We start from the raw sequence: 25,696 nt of genomic DNA, 5'->3' as shown, positions 1-25,696 counted from the left end.
TATTTTAGTATAATATTTATATTTTATATTTTAGATTACAAAAATCACTTATCTAATAATTATTAAATGTTTTTAAAAAATATACAAATTTAATTATTAGAAAAGTCACACCTCTTTAAATAATAAACTTTTAAAATAAAAATAGAACTAAACCGAATTTGAAAAAGAACACTAATGAAATTGAGATTTCTTTCTTCAGTTTATCCTCATGTCCCCACGGCAAAAGCCCGACGGCTGATTTCTTCCTCTTCTTCTTCTTCTTCTTTGAGAGAAAGAGCTGTCTTCCTTACTTCTTATGCTTTAAGAGACTGGAAAAACCTTTAAACCCCTCGGTTGAAGGAAGCAACCAGCTAGCTTCAACGAAACCCACCAGAAATCTGCATCAACAAAATGATGGAAGCCCAATCAGATGGTAACGATAACGCTGCCATTTCCGCTATCAAAGACATGCGTACCCGACTGGAGACCCGAATCAACACCCAACACACTACCCATATCCACCGTCTCTCCTCTCTCCAGTCTATCATCCCTAACTTGGTTCCATCTCTCGATCTCTCTCTTAAGGTTATCTCCTCCTTCAATCACCGCCCCTTCACCCCAACTCCTTCTCTTCCCAGCGCCGACCTCAAAAAACGTCACCAACTCCTACCCGAACATGACCCCCGCTCACTACATGATCCCAAATCGGCAGCCAACTTTTCGGGTCCGGGTCATAAATCGAGTTCTATGGACCCGGGTTCTCGACCCGAGGCGGAGAAGTTCGCACTGGACGAAAGTGGGAGCCCGTTGTCGGTAGTGAGGGCGATGGTGGCGGAGTGTTTGCTGCACAGGGTCCCGTTCTCGCCGATTGATTCCTCAACGGTGTTGAGGAAGCTGGAAAACGACCAGAACGCCACGCCAGCCGATAAGGCTGCGCTTCGGGAATTGGGCGGAGAGTCTGGCGCGATACTTGCAGTGGAGATGGCTCTTAGGTCAATGGCCGAGGACAATGGCGGAGTCGACCTCGAGGAGTTTGTGGTCAGTGGCAAGTCCAGAGTCATGGTCTTGGCCATCGACAGAACGAGGTTGCTCAAAGAGCTGCCTGAAACGGCAAATTACCATCAGCAGCAAGAAACCACCACCAACAACAGTAGCACTAACAACAGCTTGAATAATGCTAACGATATGAACCGGATGGAGACCCAGAACCAGAGTGATGCTGGGGTTTTTGGGATGGGTAGTGGCTCGGCACCGAGGCCCGTACCCGACATGTGGATGGGACCCGGGGATCCGCACATGATGTATGCGGGAAGTGGCGGGTCACTAATGGGTGGTTCAAGGACTGGTGGTGGTGGTGGCCCGAGAGGAATGGCGATGATGGGAATGCACCATCAGAGGGGTATGGGAATGATGGGAGGGATGGCAGGTAGGCCTCCTCCAGCATCGGTACCTTTGGCAGGGCAGAGGACGAGGACAGAGGAAGATGATATAAAGGACGTCGAGGCTCTTCTGAGCAAGAAGTCTTTTCGAGAGAAGCAACAGTCAAGGACTGGTGAGGAGCTATTGGATCTTATTCACCGCCCTACTGCTAGGGAAACCGCCACTGCTGCGAAGGTATTACCAGTTTCCTTTAGTATCTGCTCTATTATATTTTTGTTGATAGAGTCAGCACTAAAAGTTTCTTGATTTATTTTGAAATGGCTCTATTTGCTTGTTCAATGAATAGATATGAAGCCATGGTTTCAGTTGGTTGGGAATGAAAAATGATTTAAAGGGTTAATCTTTATTTCTTTCCCAGTCTACGTGTGTTCGTGCTGGTTTATTCTGCTATCAATTGCATGCCTTGGATATATGTATTGTAAAATTATTAATTCATTTAAACAAGTGTTTGTTATCGATGTCTCTACGTTTTATCTTGTAGATCATCTCTGTGTTCCTTGTAAGCTTGTAGTTAATTTTGTCAGTGACAATAATGTTAAATAATTGTTTCAGTTCAAAAGCAAAGGTGGCTCTCAAGTTAAGTACTATTGTAAGTACCTGACAAAAGAGGATTGCCGTCTTCAATCTGGTTCCATCTTAGCATGTAACAAGGTCAGTCAAAGTATAGTTTCCAAACTTTGTTAGAAAGCCTGAGATAGCATATATTCATTTTGAATTGTATTTCCTTGATGTAATTTTGGTTTCCCCAATTGAAAATCTGGTGAAATACTTATTCTGGTTACGGCATCTTTGATGGAGCGAAAATATACATGTTAAATTAATGCTACATACTTCTATGCTAGGGGGTGAGATTTTCTTTTTGAAGCTTCTACAACTGAATTTCATTATATCATATTGGAGCCTGGTGTTTCTTTTTACTGCATATGAACTTAATACTTTTGATTTGGTGATCAACATCTTAGTTGTTTTAGTTCTCACCATTTATTCCCTAACTATTTTGTGCTACAAACCAAATAGAAAAGATATTTTTTTGGAGGATGTCTGGTTTTAGTTGGGAATATGAGAGCCTACCCACCCCTTGACTGTATGGCACTCTCTAGAATGACAGAACATGGCAAGAACCTAATTTATGAGTAGTGCACCATTAAGTTTAAGTTTACTGATCCTTATTGTTTCTACCTTTCGCCTTTGATATAAAATATGTATGCGAGCTTGTTGTGTGTTTATGCATTTTAACGTAGATGGCATTTATGCCATAAAGCTTGTGAGACTAGATAGAATAAGAGAGTGAAGTACCATGTTCGGTAGCAAATATATGGCGATTGAGCTGTACAAAGAAGTGTCTATTGGTGAAACAATTTTGTTCCTACAAAATGGTGGAACTCCTGAGGCAAACTATATTTTATCTCAAATATCCCCCTTCTCTCATCTTCTCTCTAATCATTTTTTCCTTTAATTTTTACACTGTTTAAAGGTTATTTTTAAATCGAGTAGCACATGCATGGCCCTAACTATGGTAAGATTGTCACTTTGTCTTCAACACCATTGATAATATCAATGTTTCTTTTTAATTTCATTAGAAGTTATTTTAATTTTAATAGTTCAATTTTTTACCGAAACAATTTAAATTGAAAAAATCAATAGTTAAGTTACTAGTTAAGTAAATATAAATTAATTTTATAAAATATTTAAATAATTTAAAACTACAAAATAAAAAATAAATTAAATAACTTTAAAATACAAACTAAAACAATAAAAAGTGCAAAGGCATTTGAGTAATTATATACTGTATTGTTCAGTTCAAATTGAAGTGAATCAAACACGAAATTTTTTTGTTCGATCGTGTGTAATTCTATTCTATTCTATCATATTCTGTTCTATTCTTGCACGAACACTGCCATAGTAGTGGAGAATCATGTTTTGATGGCTATTGATCCTTTTCCAGCATGAGCAGAAGGGAAACTTATTAATGCTTTTGAGTGAGAACTGTATATCTAATGGATTTCATGACAGCAGAGAGTAAAAGAGTTGTTGGGTCTAGCTTGTCCTGCCTTCCCTCAGAGAACAAGACTTTCTTGTGACAAACAATTTTGTTATTTATCCGCATTGATTCTTAAGAATGTATCTAATTCTATTTCAGTGCTTACCTTTTAACATGTTCTTATAATTCTCTCTTGACTACAAATAACATTGACTTATAGTGGCCTAGATAATTTTTATTGACTTCTTTAATTATTTTCAGCGTCATTTTCGGCGATTAATTGCTCCACATACTGATATCAGTTTAGGGGATTGTTCATTTTTGGATACTTGTCGTCACATGAAGGTAAATACTTTACTTTACCTTTCCCAACACTTTTGACTTGGATTTAATTCTATCATATGCTATAAAATGAATAAATTATCAAATTAGTCCCCTAAGTTTGATACTTGTTACAATTTGGTCCCAAATATTTTTTCGTTATAATTTGGTCCCTAACATTTTTTGTTTGTTTCAAATGTTTAATTTTCTTCCATTTTTTGACAAGAAAAGCTAAAATGGTCAAGTTATATTTGGATGCTTTTAAAAAACAGTTCAAAAGAATGACTTTAATTAATTAATTAAATTACTAGATTAAATTAATAATAATATTAGACCTATTTTACATTGTTACTAATTCATTACTTTAGTTTATTAATCGAAGTCATTTTTTTTTTCAATTATTTTTAAAAAGTATCTGAACATAACCCAACAATTTTTAACTTTTTCCATTAAGAAATGGATGGAAACTTGGTGTTTAAAACAAATAGAAAACATTGGGGACTTGCTTGACGTTAGGAAATTTGACGTTTAAAATAAAGTCATTTTCTTTCAATTATTTTTTTTAAAGTATCCAATATAACCTAACCATTTTTAACTTTTTCCATTAAGAAATGGAAGGAAACTTGATGCTTAAAACAAATAAAATACATTAGGTACCTATTTATAACCAAAAAAAGGACCAAATTGTGATAAGTGCCAAACTCGAAGACTATTTTAATAATTTGTTCTAAAATTTGTACATAGCCTTGAGTTAGAAAAAATTTAATATATCTTTTCTCCCGTTGCTAGACATGCAAATACGTTCACTATGAGCTTGACCAAACACCAGATACTACAATGGGTCCTGAAAAATCATTGAAGCCTCAACGAGCTGATTATTGTTCAGAAGTGGAACTTGGTGAACCTCAATGGATCAATTGTGACATTCGAAACTTCAGAATGGACATTTTGGGGCAATTTGGAGTTATAATGGCAGACCCACCATGGGACATTCATATGGAATTGCCTTATGGGACAATGGCTGATGATGAGATGCGAAATCTGAATGTTCCTGCATTGCAAACTGACGGTCTCATTTTCCTTTGGGTCACTGGACGTGCAATGGAGCTAGGACGTGAATGGTATCTTTTAGTTTTGCCGTTTATTAGCTATTGCATTGATTAATATCGTAATAAGAATGTTTTTTTTACAAGAGAATCTTGAAATATGCTGCAGAATTTCTGTGAACTTTTTTTTTTCCAGATGGATTTTTGGGGCTGTTTCAGTATAGGATTCTTTTTGTTCTGATACTAAATTAAAGTAGGTCAAATAAGGTTGATTTGTCCAATCATAGTTTGGAAACAAAGACCTAGACATCACACCTAGGATTTCTCAGACATCACAGCTAAAAGTTTTAACCATCACAGTTAAGAGTTTAATTACATTACATAACCATAAAATTGAGAAACTTTCAAAATGTTGTTGAATAGTTGAATGCTCTTATCTTAAGAGGTTATAATTATATTTATAGAATGTTAAGTAGGTCTTTCCTAAACTAGATCATGAAATACCAAAACTAAATTAGGAATCTTATTTCTAACAAAGTAGGATTATTAATACTAAAAAGATTATGACTACTAATCCTAATACAAATGGGACACATAAAAACAAATAGGAAATCTAAATACTAAACAATAAAATCCTAAAGTTGCCAAAACTATAATAATAGACTCCTGAATAGTATGATATTCAGGAATAACCCATTCAGCATTATGTTTCCCTTGTTGGAGAAAGAGCTTATGAACCCATCTGAGCAAGTCGTGCTCCAAGAGCAATCCATAATAGAGATGTCCCAGAGCTTGTATTTACATAGAAGCTGTCCAACTTTCTGAAGGGTCATGACAAGAGCTTATGAATGAGCTTCTCGAGCCACAGGAAGGGAAATAAAGACTAGGAAGTTAACGATAGCCTGTTACAAATGTGGCAACCATTATTTCCTAAGACACCGTTACCCAAACAAAACTGTAATAGCGATGGAAGAAATTGCCAGCAAAGAGCTGTTGGAAGAAAAGGTACCTAAAAACTTGACCGAGGGTGTAGAAAACTCCATAGGCGCCTTGTCCATCCAGGCAATAGAAGGGTTGCTGTAGGAAGTACCCTCAAAAGCCGAGGAAAGTTGGTAGGACATGGCATCTTAGTTCTCTTGGATAGTAGATGTTCGCACTCCTTGGAAGAGGCAGTGGCCAAATGGATCAAGATTCATGTGGTTAGCAATAAACCATTAATAGTTATGGTAGACAACTTGCAGAAAATGTCTAACAGCATCGAATATCCAGGAGTCTCCTGGGCAATGTAAAGATGGAAGTTGCTATAATTTTCGTGTAATTCCATTGGGTGGATATGACATGATATTGGGTGTCAATTAGATGAAGCAGTTCTGCCCAATAATATCCAACTTTATTCAAGCCACTATTAAGTTTAACTATAGTGAATTACTCGTAATGCTTCATGGAAGCGATTCTTATGGGAAGTTAACCACCGAAGTAAAAGAGACTAAGGTAAGGAAGTGGGCCAAGCAAAAGCAAGTAATTGAAGGCAGAACCATATTTTTGGTGATGGAAATTGCAAGGGAGATACAAACTTCAGAGACCTCCAACAAAGCATTCGGAGCATTACTTGACCAATATAAGGACGTCTTTGAGGAACCCAAGGGTTATCTCCAATCAAGGCCTTCAATCAAACCATTTCGTTGGCTCAAGAGAATACTATAGTGAATATACGTCCTTACAGATATTCGTTCCACCAAAAGAACGAAATAAAAAAGCAAGTGCAAAAGATGTTGGATGAGTCACTCATCCGGTCCCAGTTGCAACCCATTCTTATCACCAATACTATTGTTCAAGAAGAAGGATTGTCCTTGGAGGTTCTGTGGTGATTACAAGAACTCAATTCTCTGATCATAAAAGATAGGTTTCCGATGCCCATTATTGATGAGTTTCTTGATGAATTACACGAAGTGATTGTATTTCTAAAATTGATCTTTTAACAGGTTATCATTAGATTTGTGTGAAGGAAGAAGATATACGCAATACAACTTTTAGGATACTTTGGATCACTATGAATTCAAAGTGATGCCTTTTGGCTTTACTGATGCTCTACTCACATTTTTGTATCTCATGAATCATATTTTCAAAGCTTTCCTGTGAAAATTCGTTCTTGTTTTCTTCGATGGCATATTAGTTTGCAACACCACTAAACAAGAACACTTCTAACAACTTGAAGAAGTCCTGAAGCCTTAGAAGCAACAAATTGTATGCCAAATAGTCTCAATGTTGCTTCTTCCATACCAATCATTTGACATACTAATTGACTTGTAAATATTTGTTAGTACTCGTGAATTAATGATAAACTATACTTTATATTTAAAAAAAAAAATGTTGTTTCTTCCATGCTGAGGTAGAATATCTATAACACATAATCTCTCGGAAGGGAGTAAAGTTGAATTCTTGAAAAGAGAAGTCATGGTCAATTGGTAGACTCCACAAACATTGAAGGTTCTCAGAGGATTTTCTTGCCTAATAGGGTACTACTCTAAATTCATACAGAATTATGGAATCATAGCCAAACCACTTATCAATTTGTTGAAAAAGGGTGCTTTCCAATGGAATGCAGAGGCCGACCAAGCCTTTCAACTATTAAAAAAAAACCATGACTTCCAACCCTGTCCTAAGACTGCCCAAATTTAGGAACCCATTCACTATCGGACTGACGCCAGCAACGAAGAAATCAGAGTAGTCCTAATGCAGGAAGACCAGCCTATAACATTCTTAAGCAAGGCTATAAGTCCCAGAAATGAAGACAAATGAGTATACCAAAAGGAACTCATGATAGTTTTATATGCAGTAGGAAAAGTGCGGCATTTTTTGGAAGAAGTTCCTTTTGTCACCAAGATTGACCGAGGCAGCTTGAAGTATTTCTTAGATCAAAGAGTATATTCGATGGTACAACATAAGGGCGTCTTGAAACCATTGGAGTTGAACTATACTATCCAGTATAAACAAAGATCATACAACACAGCTACATATGCTCTTTCAAGAAGAGAACTGGAGGATCATATGGAAGAAAATGTTGTCCATTGTATCTACCACTACCTCTGCTTGGATGCTAGAAGTACTCAACAACTTTACCAGTGATCCATTTACTCGACAGTTACAGAATTGATGGTATCCCGTCACAGCAGGCCTCCCTTCAGACTGTAACAAGGCATTGTCAAGTACAAAGGGAGTTTGGTAATTGGCAACAAGGAAGAACTGCAGAGTCAGCTACTTCATAAGTGCCACAAATGAACTGTAGGGGGAGACTTAGGAATCAAGACCACCTACGAGCGAGCCAAACAACACTTTTGTGGTCCAACATGAAGGATATCACTTCAATGGGTCCAACAATGTGATATTTGTCAATGTTGTATGACAGAAAGGGTCCTTATACCTGGTCTTCTGTGGTCTTTGCCTATACTCTCTAAAACATGAACTCATATATCCCTAGAGTTCATCGAACAACTTCCCAAGTCCAAAGGAAAAGACACTATCTTGGTGGTGGTACAATCCATTCACTATCATAGCAGTTGCTTGGTGCTATATGGAAATTGTGCACAAATTATATGGAATTTCACAAGTGATAGTGTTCAACAGAGATAAGATATTCACTGATCTATTTTGGACGGAACTAATGAAAGCCGGGGGGGGAAAAACTTACACTTCAGTTTTGCATATCATCCACAGACGAAGGACTAAACAAAACGACTCGACCAATGTCTCAAAATGTATCTACCTTGCATGACCAATTAGCAACTCAAAACCTAGGCTAAATGACTGGTCGCAGCAAAATGGTGGTATAATACTTCTTACAACACAAGTTTGAAGATTACACTGTTCCAAACACTTTATGGGTATGCTCCTCCACATTTCTTGGATGTTGTAGACCTTTACTCCGCTTCGCTGTGAATGGAGATGTTCATGTTCGAAAGAGAGGAAACTAACAAAAAAAGTTCAGACAAAAGTTTTTGAAGGCACAATCAAGGACAAAACGATACGCAGACAACCATCAAAGTAGGAGAGGTTTTGAAGTTCAAGACTAGGTACTACAAACAGGGTTCGGTAAGACAAGGAGGTAGGTCTAAATTATCCACCCCCCCCCCTCTCTACTTTGGTCCTTTCCAAGTCACATAGAAGATTCAAAATGCAACATACAAGCTCAGGTTGCCAACAACTTCACGAATTTATCCTGTCTTTCATGTATCCTAACTCAAAAGATATGTTATAGGCAAAGAAGTGATCATACAAGACTTACCTCCTAATACTTGTGAAGGCTTAGTGTCTAACCTCCCAAGTTGTGCAACAAAGGACCGTAATTCATGGAAATCAGCCTGTGGACCAGGTCCTTATCAAGTGGGAAGGTGCTCGAACTTAAGAATGCATGTGAGAAGACAGGATGTTCGACATCAATTTCCAAGTCTTAATCTTGGGGACGAGGTTGCTATTCAAAGGGAGGGTAACAAAACTATTTTTTTTTTTTTTTTGAAGTATTGTAACAAAACCATTAGGAGTATATTATAGGGATAAGGGGAAAATTGTAATAAATGTACAGGGGCAAAAGAGTAAAAAATGCAAAAGGTAAAATAAGGTTTTCCTCACCACTTGCACAGAAGGTTCTCCTGATGAAGCTGATAGTCAACTTTTGTAACACGAACCAGTTGCAATGGTTTCAACTGACAGATTCTCCTCTGTAACGGGCATGGACTAATCATTTCAAATCAATTCGAATCTCTCTTCTCTCTTTCTCTCTTGTCTATCATCTTTTCTTATCCGAATTTTGTCTGACTTGGTAGGAATCATGAGTAAGGGTTCTGACATACTAGTATTTATTAATCTAATTCTACTTTGGAAAATGTTACTTAAGGGATGTTATAAATGTTGTGCCATTTCACTTTTTTGTGAGATTTCATTTATTCAATGTACTTAGAGTTTCTCAATTTTCTAGTGTATAATAATTTAAGTGTGATGCTTAAGCCTTCTCAAGTGTGATGTCTAAAAAACCTCTCTGTGGTCTTATAGTTTTCTATCTCCAAATTTGTACGTCGATTAATTGACTTTAATTTATCCTACCTCAGAACCAAACAAAAGGGAATTGTTATTCACATGTAATGGCTATTTCTTTAGTACTCATTCTTCTTGGTTCTGCCAATTAAACAGGTTATTAGTTTTTAATCACATCAGTATCACTTGCTTTTTGCAGTTTGGAACTTTGGGGGTACAAGCGTGTCGAGGAGATCATCTGGGTGAAGACTAACCAACTTCAACGAATAATTAGAACCGGGCGTACCGGCCATTGGCTCAACCATAGTAAGGAGCATTGTCTTGTCGGAATTAAGGGGAACCCAGAAGTAAACAGGAATATTGATACTGACGTCATTGTTGCTGAGGTTAGAGAGACAAGCCGTAAGCCAGATGAGGTTCGGGAACAACAGTACCAGATTTCTTAATAGTCAATTCATGCTGCAGCCTTGTTTTTTTTTTTTTTTTTGAATGTTGGTGCTTAATTGTTATTGGCCTAATGCTTCTGCTTTTTTGCTAGAAGTATTTCTCTAGGACTGTCTTTTTGCAAATGTCATCTTGTTACTGCCTCTGCGTAGTTAAATTTGCACAGAATTGTTGAGTTGATCTAATTCATGATGGCAGATGTACCCTATGCTGGAGAGGATAATGCCAAGGGCAAGAAAACTGGAATTATTTGCTCGAATGCACAACACTCATGCTGGGTTAGTTATGTTGGCTTTTAGCTTTGTCATTAAATGATTTGTAGTTTAGTTCTAGATTTTAGAAGTCTCGATACATTATAATGAATTGTCAATGCTCCAGAAAAATGAAGGATTTAGGTGAGGATTGAACTGGGACCATTCACAAATAAAAAAGGGTGGTCTGAAGGCACAAACCAAATGCAACAATTTATTAGTTTACTAAACTATGTTTATCATCATAACTAGGATTAATTAGGATAAGCTTTTCTGGCCTCATTGGTCTCTGTGCAATTAATGATCCCCCCTTGTTAAGGTGGCTGGACCATCTGCTGCCTTATGTATCATTCTTCTTTTTTGGCACAAACCCTGCTGCTAATCGCATATGGAATTAAATATCAGGGTTTGCAACTAACCTGTCTTGCCAAAAAAAAAAAAAAACATCTAACACTTGTTTGATGTTATGGTTCCTTATTTTACTACCTTAACCAATGGCTAGCTATTATACTGCACATAAAAGATGAGATGGTTATGATCTTGAATTCTTATTTTTCTTGTTTTCCATCAGATGGATGTCACTTGGTAATCAACTAAATGGTGTACGATTGGTGGATGAAGGCCTGCGGGCAAGGTTCAAGGCTGCTTACCCAGATGTGGATGTTCAACCTCCTTCCCCGCCCAGGGCTTCTGCAATGGAAATAGATTCCAACGCTGCTGAAACTAGGAGCCCGTTTGCAGTAACTGAATCAAAATCGACAGGTTTGCAGTACGGAGAGCCTGCAGCTCCAGATGCATCCTATGCAGCTGAAGAGAGACCAATGGTTGTGGATGCTGATGGAGTCAACTGAATGCCACTTATGAAGTCAACCATAGTCTGGCAAGTCAGACCTTAGTCCATGTACTGCCATCGTGGGTGATTGTATCTTCAACAACTCTGACATATCCTTAACTGGGAGGGCCTTGCCATCAAGTTTTCCAGTCTGCTAACTATTTTTTGTTAGAATGGCGGATGGAAAATGTGATAAGAGGCCTTTTCTATCTTACCACCATTTGTAAGATCTGAATCAGAACACTCTTTAAGAGTATCAGCACTTGGGAGGTATGCCACTAGGCTATGATGCTGGAGTCAAGTCAGCATGTTACAGAGGCTTTCGTAAGCCGTTAGATCATGCTGGGAAAAGCATGTTATTTATGTGGCATTAGATCAGGTTGTAAGCCATTGGCTGTTGATATGTTTTTTACCTTCGGAAAAGAAAAAAGAAAAGCTAAATACAGAAATCAGAAATTCACCTTTTTTGTTGAACAGACGTAGAAATTTTTGGAATTGTAGAATATGGTTTTTCAGTCTTCAGAGCAATTAGGGATGGTTTTATTTTTCCTCTTTCTAAAAATGTTGGTGTGGAGTAATCAAAATAAGACTAGTTTTTTCTTTCATTACACAATTTGTCATTCTGTTACTTAACAAAACTTAAAGTTAGGATTTAATAAATAGTAAAAGAAAAAAAGCATACTTGAAACGCTCTGCCCTATCCAATTACATGGTTTATTTTATACAAAATAAGAAAAATTATTGCAAAAATATAACATAGTGGACATTATGTTTTTGTATTGATGTTAGATTTATTATATAACTAATTAGTAATAATATTAAAAATTACAAATATAATATTTACAATGTAACTTATATGATATATTTTTCTGTAAGATTCAACGAAAGATAAAGAAAATTAATATAATAAAAAAAAACGTTTCCTATAAAAATGTCAAACCTAAAAATTTCATTAAAAATAAATTAACTTTATTGTCTATTACTATTTATACTTCATTTATTAAAATAAATTTAGAAATTAAGATCATAATTAATAAGGTTAATTAATTTTAACCTTTAGACATTTATATTATATATCTAAAATTCAAAATTCAATCAAAACTAAAATATCAGAAAGTAAAACAATTATTACTAAAACCAAAATTTATTTGTTGCCTATTAATAATTGTATTGAATTATAAAAAAAAAAAAAAAAAAAGACAGAAGAAGAAAAGTAGATTTTAGAGGAAAGAAAATTAAAAAAAAAAGTCTTGATTGCTTAAATAATTAAAAATTATTTTATGTGGTTTAACTTTATAAAAGATAAAAGATTAATTGAAAAATTAACAAAATATGACAAGTTTAAGTAATAAAATTAAAATTAAAAGAAAAAACTTGTTTGAAATTTTTAGTTCATTCCTCTTTTGTTCATTTCCCGATTTTAAAGGAGTGGAACTATTGGAATATAACCAATAGCAACAAATTATGTTCTGAACATATATAATATATATATGTTCAACTTAATATTAATATAAATATTAAAATTATAATTAAAGAAAAGGAAGTGATAATGGTACAGATACAGATTTTTTTTGTTGTAAATATACATATTAAAATAAAATTAGTTTAAAAATTAAAACTAGAAAAAAAAAACATAACAAAACATAATTTTGGAGTTTGGTTTACTAAAAAAAAAAAAAAAAGAAAAATTGGTGCTCAACAAATACATTTTACAAGTGGAGATATGATCTGTATACAAAAATCTGAGTGCTTACCTTTTCTCATGGTCCTTTCCCAGAAAAAAAAATAAAACCCAGTTACAGCAACAGTAGCTTGATTCAATCCATGTCCAAGTGACAAACAAAAATATGAGAGATCTAAGTTGGATTGAGTAAAACCCTTCACATGATTAAGCCAATTAGCAACCCAAGAACAGCTGAAAGGAAAAGTGGAAATGGTGGAAATGAAGAAGAAGAAGAAGAAGAAGAAGAAGGAGGTTGAGGGATTGAGCCAAAGACAGTTGGGTAAGAAGGTGCAGTATCAGGAAGTTGAGAAGGAGACGTGGCAGAGGCGGCCAACCCAACAGAAATCTGCAGCTTCTGTCTCTTTTCACAGTGCCCTGCAGCCCCACTGGTAAAGTATAAATTCCCATCTCCACTGATGTTGAATAAAGAGTTTCCATTGTTCATGTATAAGATTGGATCTTTGATGTTGCAAGACTTGTAAGATTCTTCTGTCACTTGGATAACTGAATCTTGACTTGGTGGGTACAAGAACACTGTAAATCAATCAAAACACTCAATCTAAGTCTATATATATACAAACACATCCAAATCTTGAAACAACAGAAAAAGAAAATACTAACAGAGAGAATCTCCAATCTTGAAACTGTGGTACTTTGACCATTTGTTGTAAACCTGTGGATTAACTTCGCTGGGTACTCCCCAAGCATTCAGATCTCCAACCTTGTATTCCAGGGAATTAACCACCAAAATAAGCTGAAAAGTACAGAGCAAATACCATCCAAGATTGCTCATCCTTCAACCTTTTACTTTTTTTCTTTTTCTTTTTTATTGCCTAAACTCCCTCTTCCCTATTAAAAGATTTTGATATTTATATACACTCAAGTCCCAAAAGACCTAGGATATAAAAGGAATTTTAATATTTTGGAGAGCAAGGGTTGGAAAAGAAATCAATCATTTGGCTAACAAGGGCACATGGCCAGTTGAGATTCGTGAAGTGGGGATGTCTTTGTTTTAATATATATATATATATATATATATATATCAAATATAATATTTGAGAAGAAAAATGCCTCCCTCCCAATCATCCTCTAACAAGCTAATTAATCATGGGGAAAAATATGGCTTCAAAAATTTTAAAATCTTAATGAACTTACAGCTAGCAATCAAGTGAATTCTTTTTTCTTTTTTGAAATAAAGCAATCAAGTGAGTCCTTGATAGCAGATATAGACATCAATGGGATGGGGGCATGTTATTTTTTTCAATTCTTTTCCAGATTTTCTATTACCATGTTTTATACTTCAAGAAGAAGACATTTACCGTGATCCCAGCTATTATGCAGCATATAATAATCTTTCTTTTTCTCTTTCTAAAGTTCCTCTTCTGCCTTCTGTATAAGTGAACTTTTTTTATAAAAACAAACACCCATATGTGCAACCAAACATTGAGTAGAACTATATGCTAAATTGGATCATCATAGTATCAATCAGTCACTTTATCCGTTCAATCTGGACAGCATTAGCATTGTTTTCTAAAGCACACAGACACAGACACTGTATGTATGTATATTGCCACAACAACCAAAAATTATCTCCTGCAATGAAATTGATAATGATACAACTGCATAAATTATGAACAAGAACAGGAAATCTTCATTTCACTTATTAATCATTAAAAAAATAGTTGACTGCACCATAATAGCTGAGAGAAATCACAAATAATTGTGCATTTTCGGCTGGATAGGGGAGTATTTCCTATAGTTCCTTGACCTAAAAAACATATCCTTCACTCTAAAAGCACCACTTTTCCACCATCAAAATTTCTTTATCAAACACGGAGTTGACTCATATTCCTCACTTATTAATCAGATTGCAGACAGCTAACTGGCTACACTACAACACCAGAGAGTAAGAAAAAGTGGCTGCTTGCAACCTTGCGAGTTCCAAAGGTCTAATTCCATGAAAGTAATTAATCATTTAATGGCTCAGACTCCGTGTCCCTTTCTTTGATCATTGACCAATCTTGTGATCCTGCATTAAAGAAGGTTACCGATAGTAGTTACAATAACTAAAGATGATTATGGCCATAAACAATCAGACAACCATTCAAGGAATTTTGTCAATGTGCAAAATAAAAAGAGAGTTCTGAATCTGAAAATACAGCTGGCTTCCCAATGCTTTCCAATAGTTGGCTTGTAAATTATCAGTTTGTGTATTTTGAGTTCAGAGTTCAAGCACTTAGAAGAACTACAAATGATGAGGACTTACTTGACTTTTGGATCTCAGAAATCACTGTAAGTCGCCTTTGCAAAAGAGATGCCACAAACAGGAAGATTGAGCACATGCCAAACATCACAGTGATAGGAAATGCGTCGACCTTCAAACAGGGAAATGGTAGAATCACTCCCAACATCAGTAAAGAATTACAGCATTATCCAATGCCTGAGCTCTCCATTTATTTTTCTTCATAATTTATAAATAATATCTCTTGAGGAGTGTGGTTTTGTAAAGTAGGTATTATCTTGATGATGCCAATTAATGTCACGCCACAAAAGGGATACATCTCTTAGGATGTAACTTAAAAAGGTCTTATGGAAAAAGACAAGATTTTCCTAAATGCAATAATTATGAGGTGAAAGTAAATTAAAGTTCTTAACTGGAAAGGTTGGCTGAATGGAAAAAGGAAATGAATGTAATGGACTCACATTGTACAGCACAACACACACAAAGATGTTGAGTGGAATGCGAAAGAAGTTCATTATAGTGCTTCTAGCCTCCTCTGGAATGTACTGGGACCTCATCTTCATTATAGATGGCCAAAATATTCCAACACATGCTTCAAATGTACAGAAGCCAATAAGCTGGATAGACCCAGAGAATGAAATCCCTCCACCTTTTACACCAGAAGGTGCTACCAAGAACTGTTCAAAATTGCATTCAAATTTTAGAAACCACCATTGTATTCATCATGTTTCTGATTGATCCACAAACACAAGGAGAGAGGGATTCTGAACCAAACATACATTTGTTATGATGGGAAGCAAGAGGGATGCTGCAGAGATTACAAATACAATCTGCATATAACTCTCAACTCTAAGGGATGTGCGGGCCATCAGTCTTGAGGCAACTGAGCTTCCCATCATTGAACCCAACATGAATGTTGCAAAAATGAAACCATGTGGAATTTCTTCTCCATTTGGGCTCAGTGCTGGAGTCCAGAGGAACACAAAGGTGTACATTGAACCTTCAAAAAGGGACTGTATGGCACCAAGCAATGCAATTTTCTCATCTGATTCCACATGAAACATCAATTAGCAGACTTCCCACAATGAAAAAGAGGAAATCGAAAGAATGAGTTGGGACCCAGACAAAAGTATTTATTTTTGTTTTCCATCTTTTCATTTAAAATCAACAAAAGCAAACAAGAAAATGACTACAGGAACTACATGGACATATTTCCTGCAGGACAGCAAAGCATAAGAATATTGACCGTAGAGCACCTAAAACCCTACTCATCGATTGTAATACTAAAAATAAATCAAGAAAACATTTAAACACCTAAGCCTAAACTGTCATACTTCACATGGACAAACAGAGAGATAATTATTGGCTCAAAGATACAATCATGAAGGCAATGTGAGATTTTTAGCTTAAGAGGAAATTCATTAGATCCAACTCTACCAAAGATTACTGGAGATTCCAAATTACATCTACAAAAAGTTGATTATGATTTCCTCATGATTATGTGTTCAAGAAAAGGAAGTGTTCGAGCAGGTGCAAATGGTACCAAGAGATGATTTCAAAAAAAAAAAAAAAAAAAGAGTTACACAGGTTGATTAGCACTTCCGACAAGTACATGGTATACTAATAAGCTTGACTAAATGTCAAAAGCGTAAGAAGAAAAGATTTGACAAGCTTAGTTTAAGAATAGTTAGATAATTTGATTGCCATTGAGATACTATCATTATCAAAAGAAAAGTATGAATTCACCAGAAGCTATGGCAACAGCAGCGCCCCTGAACTGCGTAAACAAGTCCTTATTTTCTGAAGGATCTCCATAATTTTCAGACCATGATGACATTATAATTGCCATACCAATTGTAAGAAAGCAAGCGGCGGCATCAAATGGAGCAACTGGGCCTAAGCTCAGAGTGTCTACCAGTAAATTACCAAACAAACCAGATAAGATGGCAACTAGCCCATTTCCGAGAAATATTGCCTTGGAGAATGTCACTGAAAGCCACAGTTGATCAAAACCCCTCTGCAGATATCAAAATATGCAATGACAGATAAAATCAGGAGAACCTTAGGGGTAGAAAAAGAAGAAAAAATGAAAGGACAATTCAATTAGATGATAAAGACCTTTTTTCCCTAAATAAAAGAACATTTAAAAAATAATTTGAGAATCTGCTGACCATGATGGCTCTTTAGACATGACAGTTTGTCCTTCACCAGATGATGACACTTATAGACAATGGATTATGACTCCAAAACTCGTTCAAACACAGGTTTGCAACTTTAAAATACATATAATGGAAAATATTTTGCAATTTGGCATTGCAGACTCCACTGACAGAAATATGATTAAGCTAAAATGTTACAGCATATCATTTAATTTCTGAAATTTTAATATCAGGGATCTGAATATCAATTAACTGTATAAGCTCGCAAAATTTATAGCAAATAATTAAAAATGAGACACCTTGTTGTGCTCTGCAACAAGCCAGGACTCAAAGGCTGAAAAGAGCAGAGATGTTGCGATGCCTCCCAATATTCGTCCCACCATTAAGACTTTGTATTCAGGAGAATGCTTAGTGATGCAACTCAGTATATAGGTAATACAATAAGTGATGCATGCTCTCTTTCGACCCCTAAAATTGGCTCATACTAATCAGGAAATGATTTAACAAGCAACAATTAATGAATAATACAAGAACAAAAGAAAAGAAGCTCTTACTGTTTGTCAGCTAGAGACCCAACAATTGTTCCAAACAACATGGAGGATCCAAAACCAGCAATAAAGAGTTGGCCAATATCTCCCTTTCCAAAGCCGTATGTACTATAGAGATAGTAAACATATGGGCCCTGCAACCAATCCCCAGCTATTGCCAGACAATAACTCAATTAATCACCACAAGAACATAACTGCTAAGCAATAACATAATATCACCAAGAAAGTAACATAATCAGACAGTTCTGGATGGTATGAAAATATAGTTTTTAACATTTCATTTGTTCTTCAGAGAACACACGGTTAGGCTGAAAACAGAAAATATATATATGAAGCAGACCCAGTCTATTGATTAAAAGAAAACATATAAAAAGCAGAACCAATTGCAAAATCATAACTAAACGAGGATGTTATACCATGAAAAAAACCAGATCAAGCGGACATTGGAAAACAATATCTAGAGACAAGCTGCAAATAAGAAGGGAAGATACAGAAACTACTGCGACTAGTCCATATACATGAAATCAGAGAAAACATAGCCGCGCATTATAGAGCTATCACTTTGATGAGTTAAGCTCCAACTATGCAATAAATCAAATGAGGTACACAACACCAAACAATCGGAAAGGAATATTCCCATCTAAGCGCTAATCAAACTACAATCAGCATAATCTCATTTCCTTTTTAAAAAGTGACATTAATGTGATAATCTGTGGGTAGTAAGAGAAAGAGGGGATCGAACCCGGATCAATTAATCATCAATAGCATCACGTAGTTCGTGGCAATTGGCAACAGCTAGCACAGAACCACGGGAGAAAAAGTTGGTAGATCTAAGCACGTACCCATCATGAGAGAGTAAACAACGAGGTAGTTGTTTTTGAAGGCATTGAAAGCAGAGGAAGTATTGATGCGATCTTTACTGGTTTTGCTCAGCTCCAAAACTGCCACCAGTGCTGTTAGCGCCCCAAATACCAGGAAATAGAATGCCTCCATTTTCAGTTACAAGGATGGATCGATCAGCAGAAGCTGAGAGGAGGAGAGAGGGAAAGCGAAGAAGATGGAGAGAAAGGGGTAAGAAAAATTAGAAGGGAAATGAAAATTTCATGGTGGAGTTGGACAAACACCAATGGGTTCTCTTCAAAATTCTAAATCAAAAGGCTGAAGCCAATGGAGAGGGACCCCTCGATTCATCATTTCCCGGGGATTTGCAATTTTTTTTTTCTTTTTCTTTTATTAAATTTTCCATTCTCACCGGTCATTTGTTAAGAAGCTTGAGATGGACTTAGTGCGTATATTTACACTAAACTCATTTTGCTAATAAAATTATAAATTTATATATGTCTTAAAATCATTTGATATCCATTCTACCCATAAATTTCTTTTATATATTTACATACCTTTTTAATTTTAGAAAATTTTATAATTACATACATTTTTAATTTTAGAAAACTTTATAAGAATATTAGTGCATTTCTGCGAGCACCCATTCTAGATTAACGTGTGCATTAAGGTTCTGTGGTGATTTCTGCATAAAAGGAGGAATTTTAGTGATTTTCAGCGGTGACATGTGGTTTTCTGGTTGCGGTGCGTGCGGCGGTGTCTGAACTCCAATGGTGGCAATGTGGTTCTCTTTGTTTTTTGTGTGTGAAAAGGTATTCTGTTTTCTCAGAATTTTTGGCTTATTTACAATATTTTTGGGGTATCTCTGACTGTTGTATTTTGGGTCTGAGTGGCATATTTCTTGTAATTCCTGAATTGAAATGGATATTGTATGCTATTACTGCCATGAATAAGGGCATATAAAATGATACTGTACGAAATTTCATAATCGCAAGATACAGGCCACTAATATTGTTGTTACTATTGCTAGCTCATTTTCTAAGAGAATGTTATGATTTTAGCTGACAAGTATGCTAAATTCACTCGGTACTAAGAATCTTTGAATAAATTTTTTGCTCTTGTTAAATTAGAGAAAAAATGTTTTATCTCATCATCGAACAGATGAGTGATTGATTCTGATGTTATAGATAACATGACAGGTAATTGTAATATTTTTTTCTAGTTTTTGACTACATAAAATACTTTTTCCTGTAACTATTATTGATGGGTCGACTTATAACATTGTGGGTTCCGGGACTACAAAACTAACTTCATCTGTTACCTTATCATCTATACTAAGTGTACCTAAACTTGCCTTTAATTTGATTTCTGTGAGTAACTTGACTAAAGATTTGAATTGTTGCATTACATTTTTTTCTGATCACTATGTTCTTCAAGATCTTATGACGAAGTAGATTATTGGTAAACAAAATATATCAGATGATCTCTACATTTTTTATACCTGAATGCCTCAGTCGGTTGCCTACTCTAGTGTTATATCTCTATTTGAAGCACATTGTCAATTAGAACATCCCTATCTACCTGTGTTGAAAAAGTTATATTCCCAGTTCTATGATATACCTTCACTAGATTGCGAGTTATGTCAGTTTCTAAAATATTATCATAGTTCGTCAGGTCTAAGAGTCAATAGACGAGTTGAGTTTGCTTTTGAGTTAGTTCATTCTGATGTTTGGAGCCTCTGTCCTGTTTTGTCTAAAATAAGTTTTAAGTATTTTATTACTTTTGTGGATGATTTTTCTCAAATGGCTTAGATATATTTTATGAAGAATTATTATGAAGTATTCTCTCATTTTAATGTTTTTTGTTTTGAAGTTAAGATACAATTCAATGTTTCTATGCATGTATTAAGAAGTGATATAATACCAAGAAATATATATCAGACTCATTTCAAAACTATATGACTCAATATGGGATCCTTCACTAATCCTCGTGTGTTGATACATCATTTGAAAATAGAGTTGCTGAAAGAAAGAACAAACATTTACTTGAGAGAGCTCGAACCCTCTTATTCCAAATGCAAGTCCCTAAAAAATTTTGAGCTGATGTTGTTTTTACAATATGTTTCTTGATTAATCGTATGTCATCTACAATACTTGATGGAGATATTCTTTACAGTCTTCTTTTTCCAGACAAGTCTTTGTTTCCGGTGCAACCTAAGATATTTAGTACCACCTGTTATATTCGAGATATGCGACCTAGTGTGAAAATTTAGATCCAAAAGATATGAAATTCGGACTGAAGAAGAATAAGTGTGATCATTCGATTTTTTATGGATAGTCAGCAACTGGTCTTATACTTATTGTTATCTATGTTGATGATATCGTTATTACAGGTAATGACTGTGCATGAATATCCTATCTCAAATCATTCTCACATACTAAGTTTCATACTAAAGATTTGGGTCAGTTAAAATATTTCTTGGGAGTAAAAATAATAAGAAACAAGAAAGGAATTTTTTTATATCATAGGAAGTATGTACTTGATTTACTTACAAAAACTAGAAAGTTGGGAGCTAAACTATATAACACACCAATGGTATTAAATGTATACCTTACTAAAGATAATGGTGACCCCCTTGATAATATGAAAAGGTACAGACGATTAGTTAGAAAATTGAATTATCTCATACTGACTCGTCCAGATATTGCATATACTGTCAGTGTTGTTAGCTAATTTATGTTTGCACCTAAAGTCAAACATTAAGAGGTTTTATAACATATTTTGTATTGCCTAAAAGGTGTTATAAGACTTGATATACTATTTAACAATCATGGACACACTCATATTGAATGCTTTGCATATGCTGATGGGGCTAAATCTAAAATTAATAGAAGATCCACTATAGGTTATTGTGTTTTCGTTGGTAGGAACTTGGTATCGTGGAGGAGTAAGAAGCAGATTGTTGTGTCCCATCTAATGCAGAGTCTGAATACAAAGATATGGCCTAGTCCACATGTAAAGTCTTATAGATACAACACTTCTTAGTGGAAGTGGATTTGAATCCCATATTACTTGTAAAATTATGGTGTAATAATCAAGTTTCATTCATATTATTTCAAATCTAGTGTACTATGAAAGAAGCAAACACATTTAGGTTGATTGTCACTTTATTCGTGAGAAGATTCAGGAGAACTTGATTTCTATTTGTTATGTGACATATGAAAACAATTAGGTGATATATTCACAAAGGCTTTGAATGGAACTCGGATTGGATATCTTTGGTAACAAGCTAGCATGATCAATATCTATACTTCAGTTTGAGGGAAAGTGATAGAATATTATAAAATATATTACGAAATATTTTTATATAATTATTAGTTGATTTTCTAGCATTAACAATGTGATTTATGTTTCCATATATAGATCCCTCTTCTATATATATATACCCCTAACTCTATGTAATGAACTATGTGTGTACATATTCAGTATTCCCTTTCCTAAGTCTTACAGTTTTAAATAGTCGAGAATAGTACCTATTTGAGATAGTTTGGTAAACTCTTCTATGAAATCCTTTCACGATGGTCTCCCAAATCTACGACACAGTTCTTTTATAAAATATTCCTAATCCATGACATTGAATTTGGCTTATCACTCAATATCATATATCAGCAACTTCTCCCAAATATAATGATTCAATCTCCATTTTTTGCTCATCCAGAATATTGTGAATCATAAAATATTTTTCATATATTCGAACTCACCCACAGGGGCTTACACATTCAAAAAATAGAATTTTCACCTTAGAAGCAAAAAGAGTGGGGTAGAACTGATTCAATGCATAGGATTCATTGGGTTGATTTGGTTTGGACCAATTCGAGCTGCAACTAAGCCTGTTCAGATCAAACTAGATTGGATCAGGTCGTGTTGGTTCAAATCGAATCGAGTCGGGTTAGGCCAGGTCAGATCGCGATTGATTTAAACTAGATCTGGTTAGGTCGGACCAGTTCACATCGATTCGGTCTAGACTGGTTTAGTATAGGCCAGTAAATGGTTCCAAACCGAGAAACTCAATGTTAGGGATTTGGGGAGCTCCTGGACCATAAATTATTATCTATGTTTCCTCGGGCATAAAAGGTAGCAACGAATTCATCCTCAACCCATCTGTGGTCTTGAGCGCAAAGGGGGTAGGCAGAAATGCCTTCTGCCTGTGCACGATTGCCATCTGGTCTTTCGGGGCTAGAGTTCTGTGGCACAGTGCACCAACACGTATTGTTTCATCGCGTACGAAAGTGTGCGGCCAGTCTCTGTGCAGCCCGATTGGAGCGATTATTGCCTGGTCAGCTGGACTCGGCTTCTCCTGATGCAGCATCTGATCGCATATCAGCTTCGCCAGGAAATTAAATTGATGCTAGAATTCATGTATCATTTTGTATACTTCTTCCATGAATGCGAAGAGTTTATGATCGACATCCTTCTGTGATCATCTCCGGATTCTTTGGCTTGACCACTGTTGCCTTCTTTTTGGGCTAAGTGCGAGATACGACACCGATAGAGGACTCGACTACTTCCTGCTATAATATTACCTTGTTAGAAGCCTTTGACATAGATTTTGACTTCAGAAAAAATAGAGAAGAAGAAGGAGAGAGTGAAGAATACGAAGAATAATCTGAAAAGAAAAATAGAGGTAATATTTTTGATTAATTTCAATTGATGATTACAAAATAGTGAAAGGGGCCTTTTATAGACCTTGACACAATAAAGAAAAACTCCATTGGTGGCCCAAATCACATGGCTGAAATTTTTCTTCCCATTATTAGCCGCAACAGCGGCCACAAGATGAATTGGTGATGGATTGGCACCAACTGCAGGATTGATGAGATGATTAGGGTTAACAAATCCTAACCCTAATTTTTTTACTATTTTGCCTTTTGGTGCACATTTCTTAATTTACCACTCCTACTTTACTAAATCCTAAGTGGCTTCCTGATATGTATTTGGATAAATGAAGTTATTAGAATGTCACAAAAAATATCTTGTTAAATTAAAATTAATTCAAGAAAAGAGATTGATCAAAACGCCACAAGTTACTTTAATAAGTAGACACCAATTCCCCACTTGACGAGAAGGTTGAAGAAACTTTTTTAAAGAGCAACATAGCCAACAGCTAAGCAAAGCGAGAAACTTAATTTATTGATCTCAAATATCTAAGTCTTTTCAACCAAAAGAGTAAAGCATTTATATAGGTATAAACCTTATTAATTCTCTTCGAATTCAAAATTTAATTCCTAGAAAAACTCAAATTGCATTATTATCTATGATTTTAATAAAATATTATTTTAAACAAGTATAAACATAATTAAAATAAAAATTCTCTCTTGATAAATATTGGTGTTGTGATCGACTTCTCCATACTTTATTATACTTAGATTTGGACTCAAATATTTAATTAATTATTGTTGAAGAAATTGAGTTGAAATTGCTTTAAACAACTTCCTAACTGAAGTAGAAAACAAACTTTCATCCATGAGAAAATCAAGAAAAAATCTAAGAGAAAATCCAAAAGAAAATATAAGAAGAGTGTAATCTCGACTAAGACTTGTAGAAAAAGATTTTTCTTCTCTTATCTTGATAAAACTCTAAATTGATGAAAGCTCTTGGTTTTGCTGATGTAGAACTGTTAAAACCTGACCATGCTGGATAGGATTAAGATTCTTAAATTCTTAGGAGATTTACTTAAAGTTGAGAATTATTTATAAGGAGAGTTGTGTTCGGTTGTGAATGAATGAACAATCAAGTGTCCAAAATTTTTAGAATTCTTATTATTCACATGATAAATGTGTTTTAGAAGAGATGAATATCTAGTTATAACTCGTCCAAGAAGAATAGACTCCCCCATGTGAAGTACTCGAGAGTCTATGATTGGGAATATTTTTTTTGGTCATTTGCTTGTAATCATTTGTTATGGTATCTTAGTGTGAGTTGCTTCCCTTTTGCTTGCATCCCTAAAAAAGAGAGAAATAAGAGAATACTACTATTTAGAGAGGGAGAGAAACAGATAGAAACAAAGAGGAAAATCCATCTAAGATTGAGTTTTTGTCTAAACAAATATCTACCAAGCATCATTAAAACGGAATATAAAGACTCGAACCCTTATTTACTGCGCAATCATGATAAAGAGAGCTACAATCACATTTTTATTAATTGTTGTATAGTTAGAATGTTTTGCTTGACTTTTAAATGGGGACTAATGTTGGAAGATTGGAACTTAGATTGACATAAGAATTCTCAAGATACATAATTAATATGTAAATTCAAACATTAATTTAACGAATGACAAGAAATTCTACTCTACGCATCAATAATGGCTGGCTTATTAGATTTGCAAATAAATAAAGGAATAGTTACAAGCATAAAAGAGTTACTTGGGGTAAAAAAATAAGTTTTTCTTGTAATGAATGAATTACAATTCTTGTTTAACTTCTCAAAAAATATCCTCCTAAAAGACAAGGAAAATCAACAAGAAATATATGTTATATCTAACTTTATTATTTATATATTGATATTCTAACTTTAAATTTTAAAGAATATATATTATCTGTATTTAATACTTTTATTTATATAATGTATATAATACACATATATATTACTTATTTATTTATTATTTTTATTTTTAATATTAAAAAAATATTAATTACAGATTTTCACTTATAACTAACTGGTTGCATAATCAGAGGCAATCCTGATGAGTGTGGAAAAAGCATAGGAGAACAGTATGAAAAGAGTCCAAATGCATAAGGATTTGCAGCTGACAGTGAAACTATTTTGCAGAAAAGAGGAAACCCTAGATTGGAGAATTGAAAAA

The 25,696-nt window shown here is 34.9% G+C and overlaps 3 protein-coding genes across 4 annotated transcripts; 1 reads left to right on the top strand and 2 right to left on the bottom strand.

The window, feature by feature from the left end:
* The first annotated feature begins 244 nt into the window (after positions 1-244).
* Positions 245-11,796, top strand: MTA (mRNAadenosine methylase). Its single transcript, XM_088218005.1, has 7 exons — positions 245-1,593; positions 1,972-2,070; positions 3,662-3,745; positions 4,511-4,842; positions 9,995-10,211; positions 10,438-10,517; positions 11,062-11,796. Exons 1-7 carry the CDS (start codon positions 391-393, stop codon positions 11,339-11,341), a joined length of 2,295 nt encoding a protein of 764 aa, XP_088074131.1. The 5' UTR covers positions 245-390; the 3' UTR covers positions 11,342-11,796.
* Positions 11,797-13,010: 1,214 nt separating this feature from the next.
* On the bottom strand, positions 13,011-13,919 carry ENODL8 (early nodulin-like protein 8). Its single transcript, XM_022037733.2, has 2 exons — positions 13,667-13,919; positions 13,011-13,579 (listed from the first exon to the last, which is right to left on the bottom strand). The coding sequence occupies exons 1-2, from the start codon at positions 13,836-13,838 to the stop codon at positions 13,203-13,205; spliced, it is 549 nt and encodes a 182-aa protein (XP_021893425.1). The 5' UTR covers positions 13,839-13,919; the 3' UTR covers positions 13,011-13,202.
* Positions 13,920-14,673: 754 nt separating this feature from the next.
* On the bottom strand, positions 14,674-19,212 carry LOC110811279 (uncharacterized). 2 transcript variants are annotated; one of them, XM_022037711.2, is made up of 8 exons: positions 18,837-19,212; positions 18,001-18,145; positions 17,746-17,914; positions 17,034-17,304; positions 16,067-16,332; positions 15,749-15,964; positions 15,312-15,420; positions 14,674-15,074 (listed from the first exon to the last, which is right to left on the bottom strand). In XM_022037711.2, exons 1-8 carry the CDS (start codon positions 18,985-18,987, stop codon positions 15,013-15,015), a joined length of 1,389 nt encoding a protein of 462 aa, XP_021893403.1. In that variant the 5' UTR covers positions 18,988-19,212; the 3' UTR covers positions 14,674-15,012. The 2 variants fall into 2 exon arrangements, with proteins under 2 accessions (XP_021893403.1, XP_021893413.1); XM_022037721.2 differs by having other exon boundaries at positions 18,737-18,875.
* Positions 19,213-25,696: the final 6,484 nt, after the last annotated feature.

Source organism: Carica papaya, chromosome 4 (genome assembly GCF_054855325.1).
Source record: "Carica papaya isolate Zhongbai chromosome 4, ASM5485532v1, whole genome shotgun sequence".
Lineage (NCBI taxonomy): Eukaryota > Viridiplantae > Streptophyta > Magnoliopsida > Brassicales > Caricaceae > Carica > Carica papaya.
Note: the sequence above shows the minus strand (reverse complement) of the source record. Positions and strands in the feature narration are given on the sequence as shown.

Coding starts and splice junctions, on each gene's coding strand:
- MTA (XM_088218005.1), top strand. CDS start 391: ATGATGGAAGCCCAATCAGATGGTAACGATAACGCTGCCATTTCCGCT. Junction 3,746..4,510: donor ATACTTGTCGTCACATGAAG/GTAAATACTTTA, acceptor TCCCGTTGCTAG/ACATGCAAATACGTTCACTA. Junction 10,518..11,061: donor ATGCACAACACTCATGCTGG/GTTAGTTATGTT, acceptor GTTTTCCATCAG/ATGGATGTCACTTGGTAATC.
- ENODL8 (XM_022037733.2), bottom strand. CDS start 13,838: ATGAGCAATCTTGGATGGTATTTGCTCTGTACTTTTCAGCTTATTTTG. Junction 13,580..13,666: donor CAAGATTGGAGATTCTCTCT/GTTAGTATTTTC, acceptor ATTGATTTACAG/TGTTCTTGTACCCACCAAGT.
- LOC110811279 (XM_022037711.2), bottom strand. CDS start 18,987: ATGGAGGCATTCTATTTCCTGGTATTTGGGGCGCTAACAGCACTGGTG. Junction 18,146..18,836: donor TGTTTACTCTCTCATGATGG/GTACGTGCTTAG, acceptor GTCTGGCAATAG/CTGGGGATTGGTTGCAGGGC. Junction 15,421..15,748: donor TGTGTGTTGTGCTGTACAAT/GTGAGTCCATTA, acceptor CCCTGTTTGAAG/GTCGACGCATTTCCTATCAC.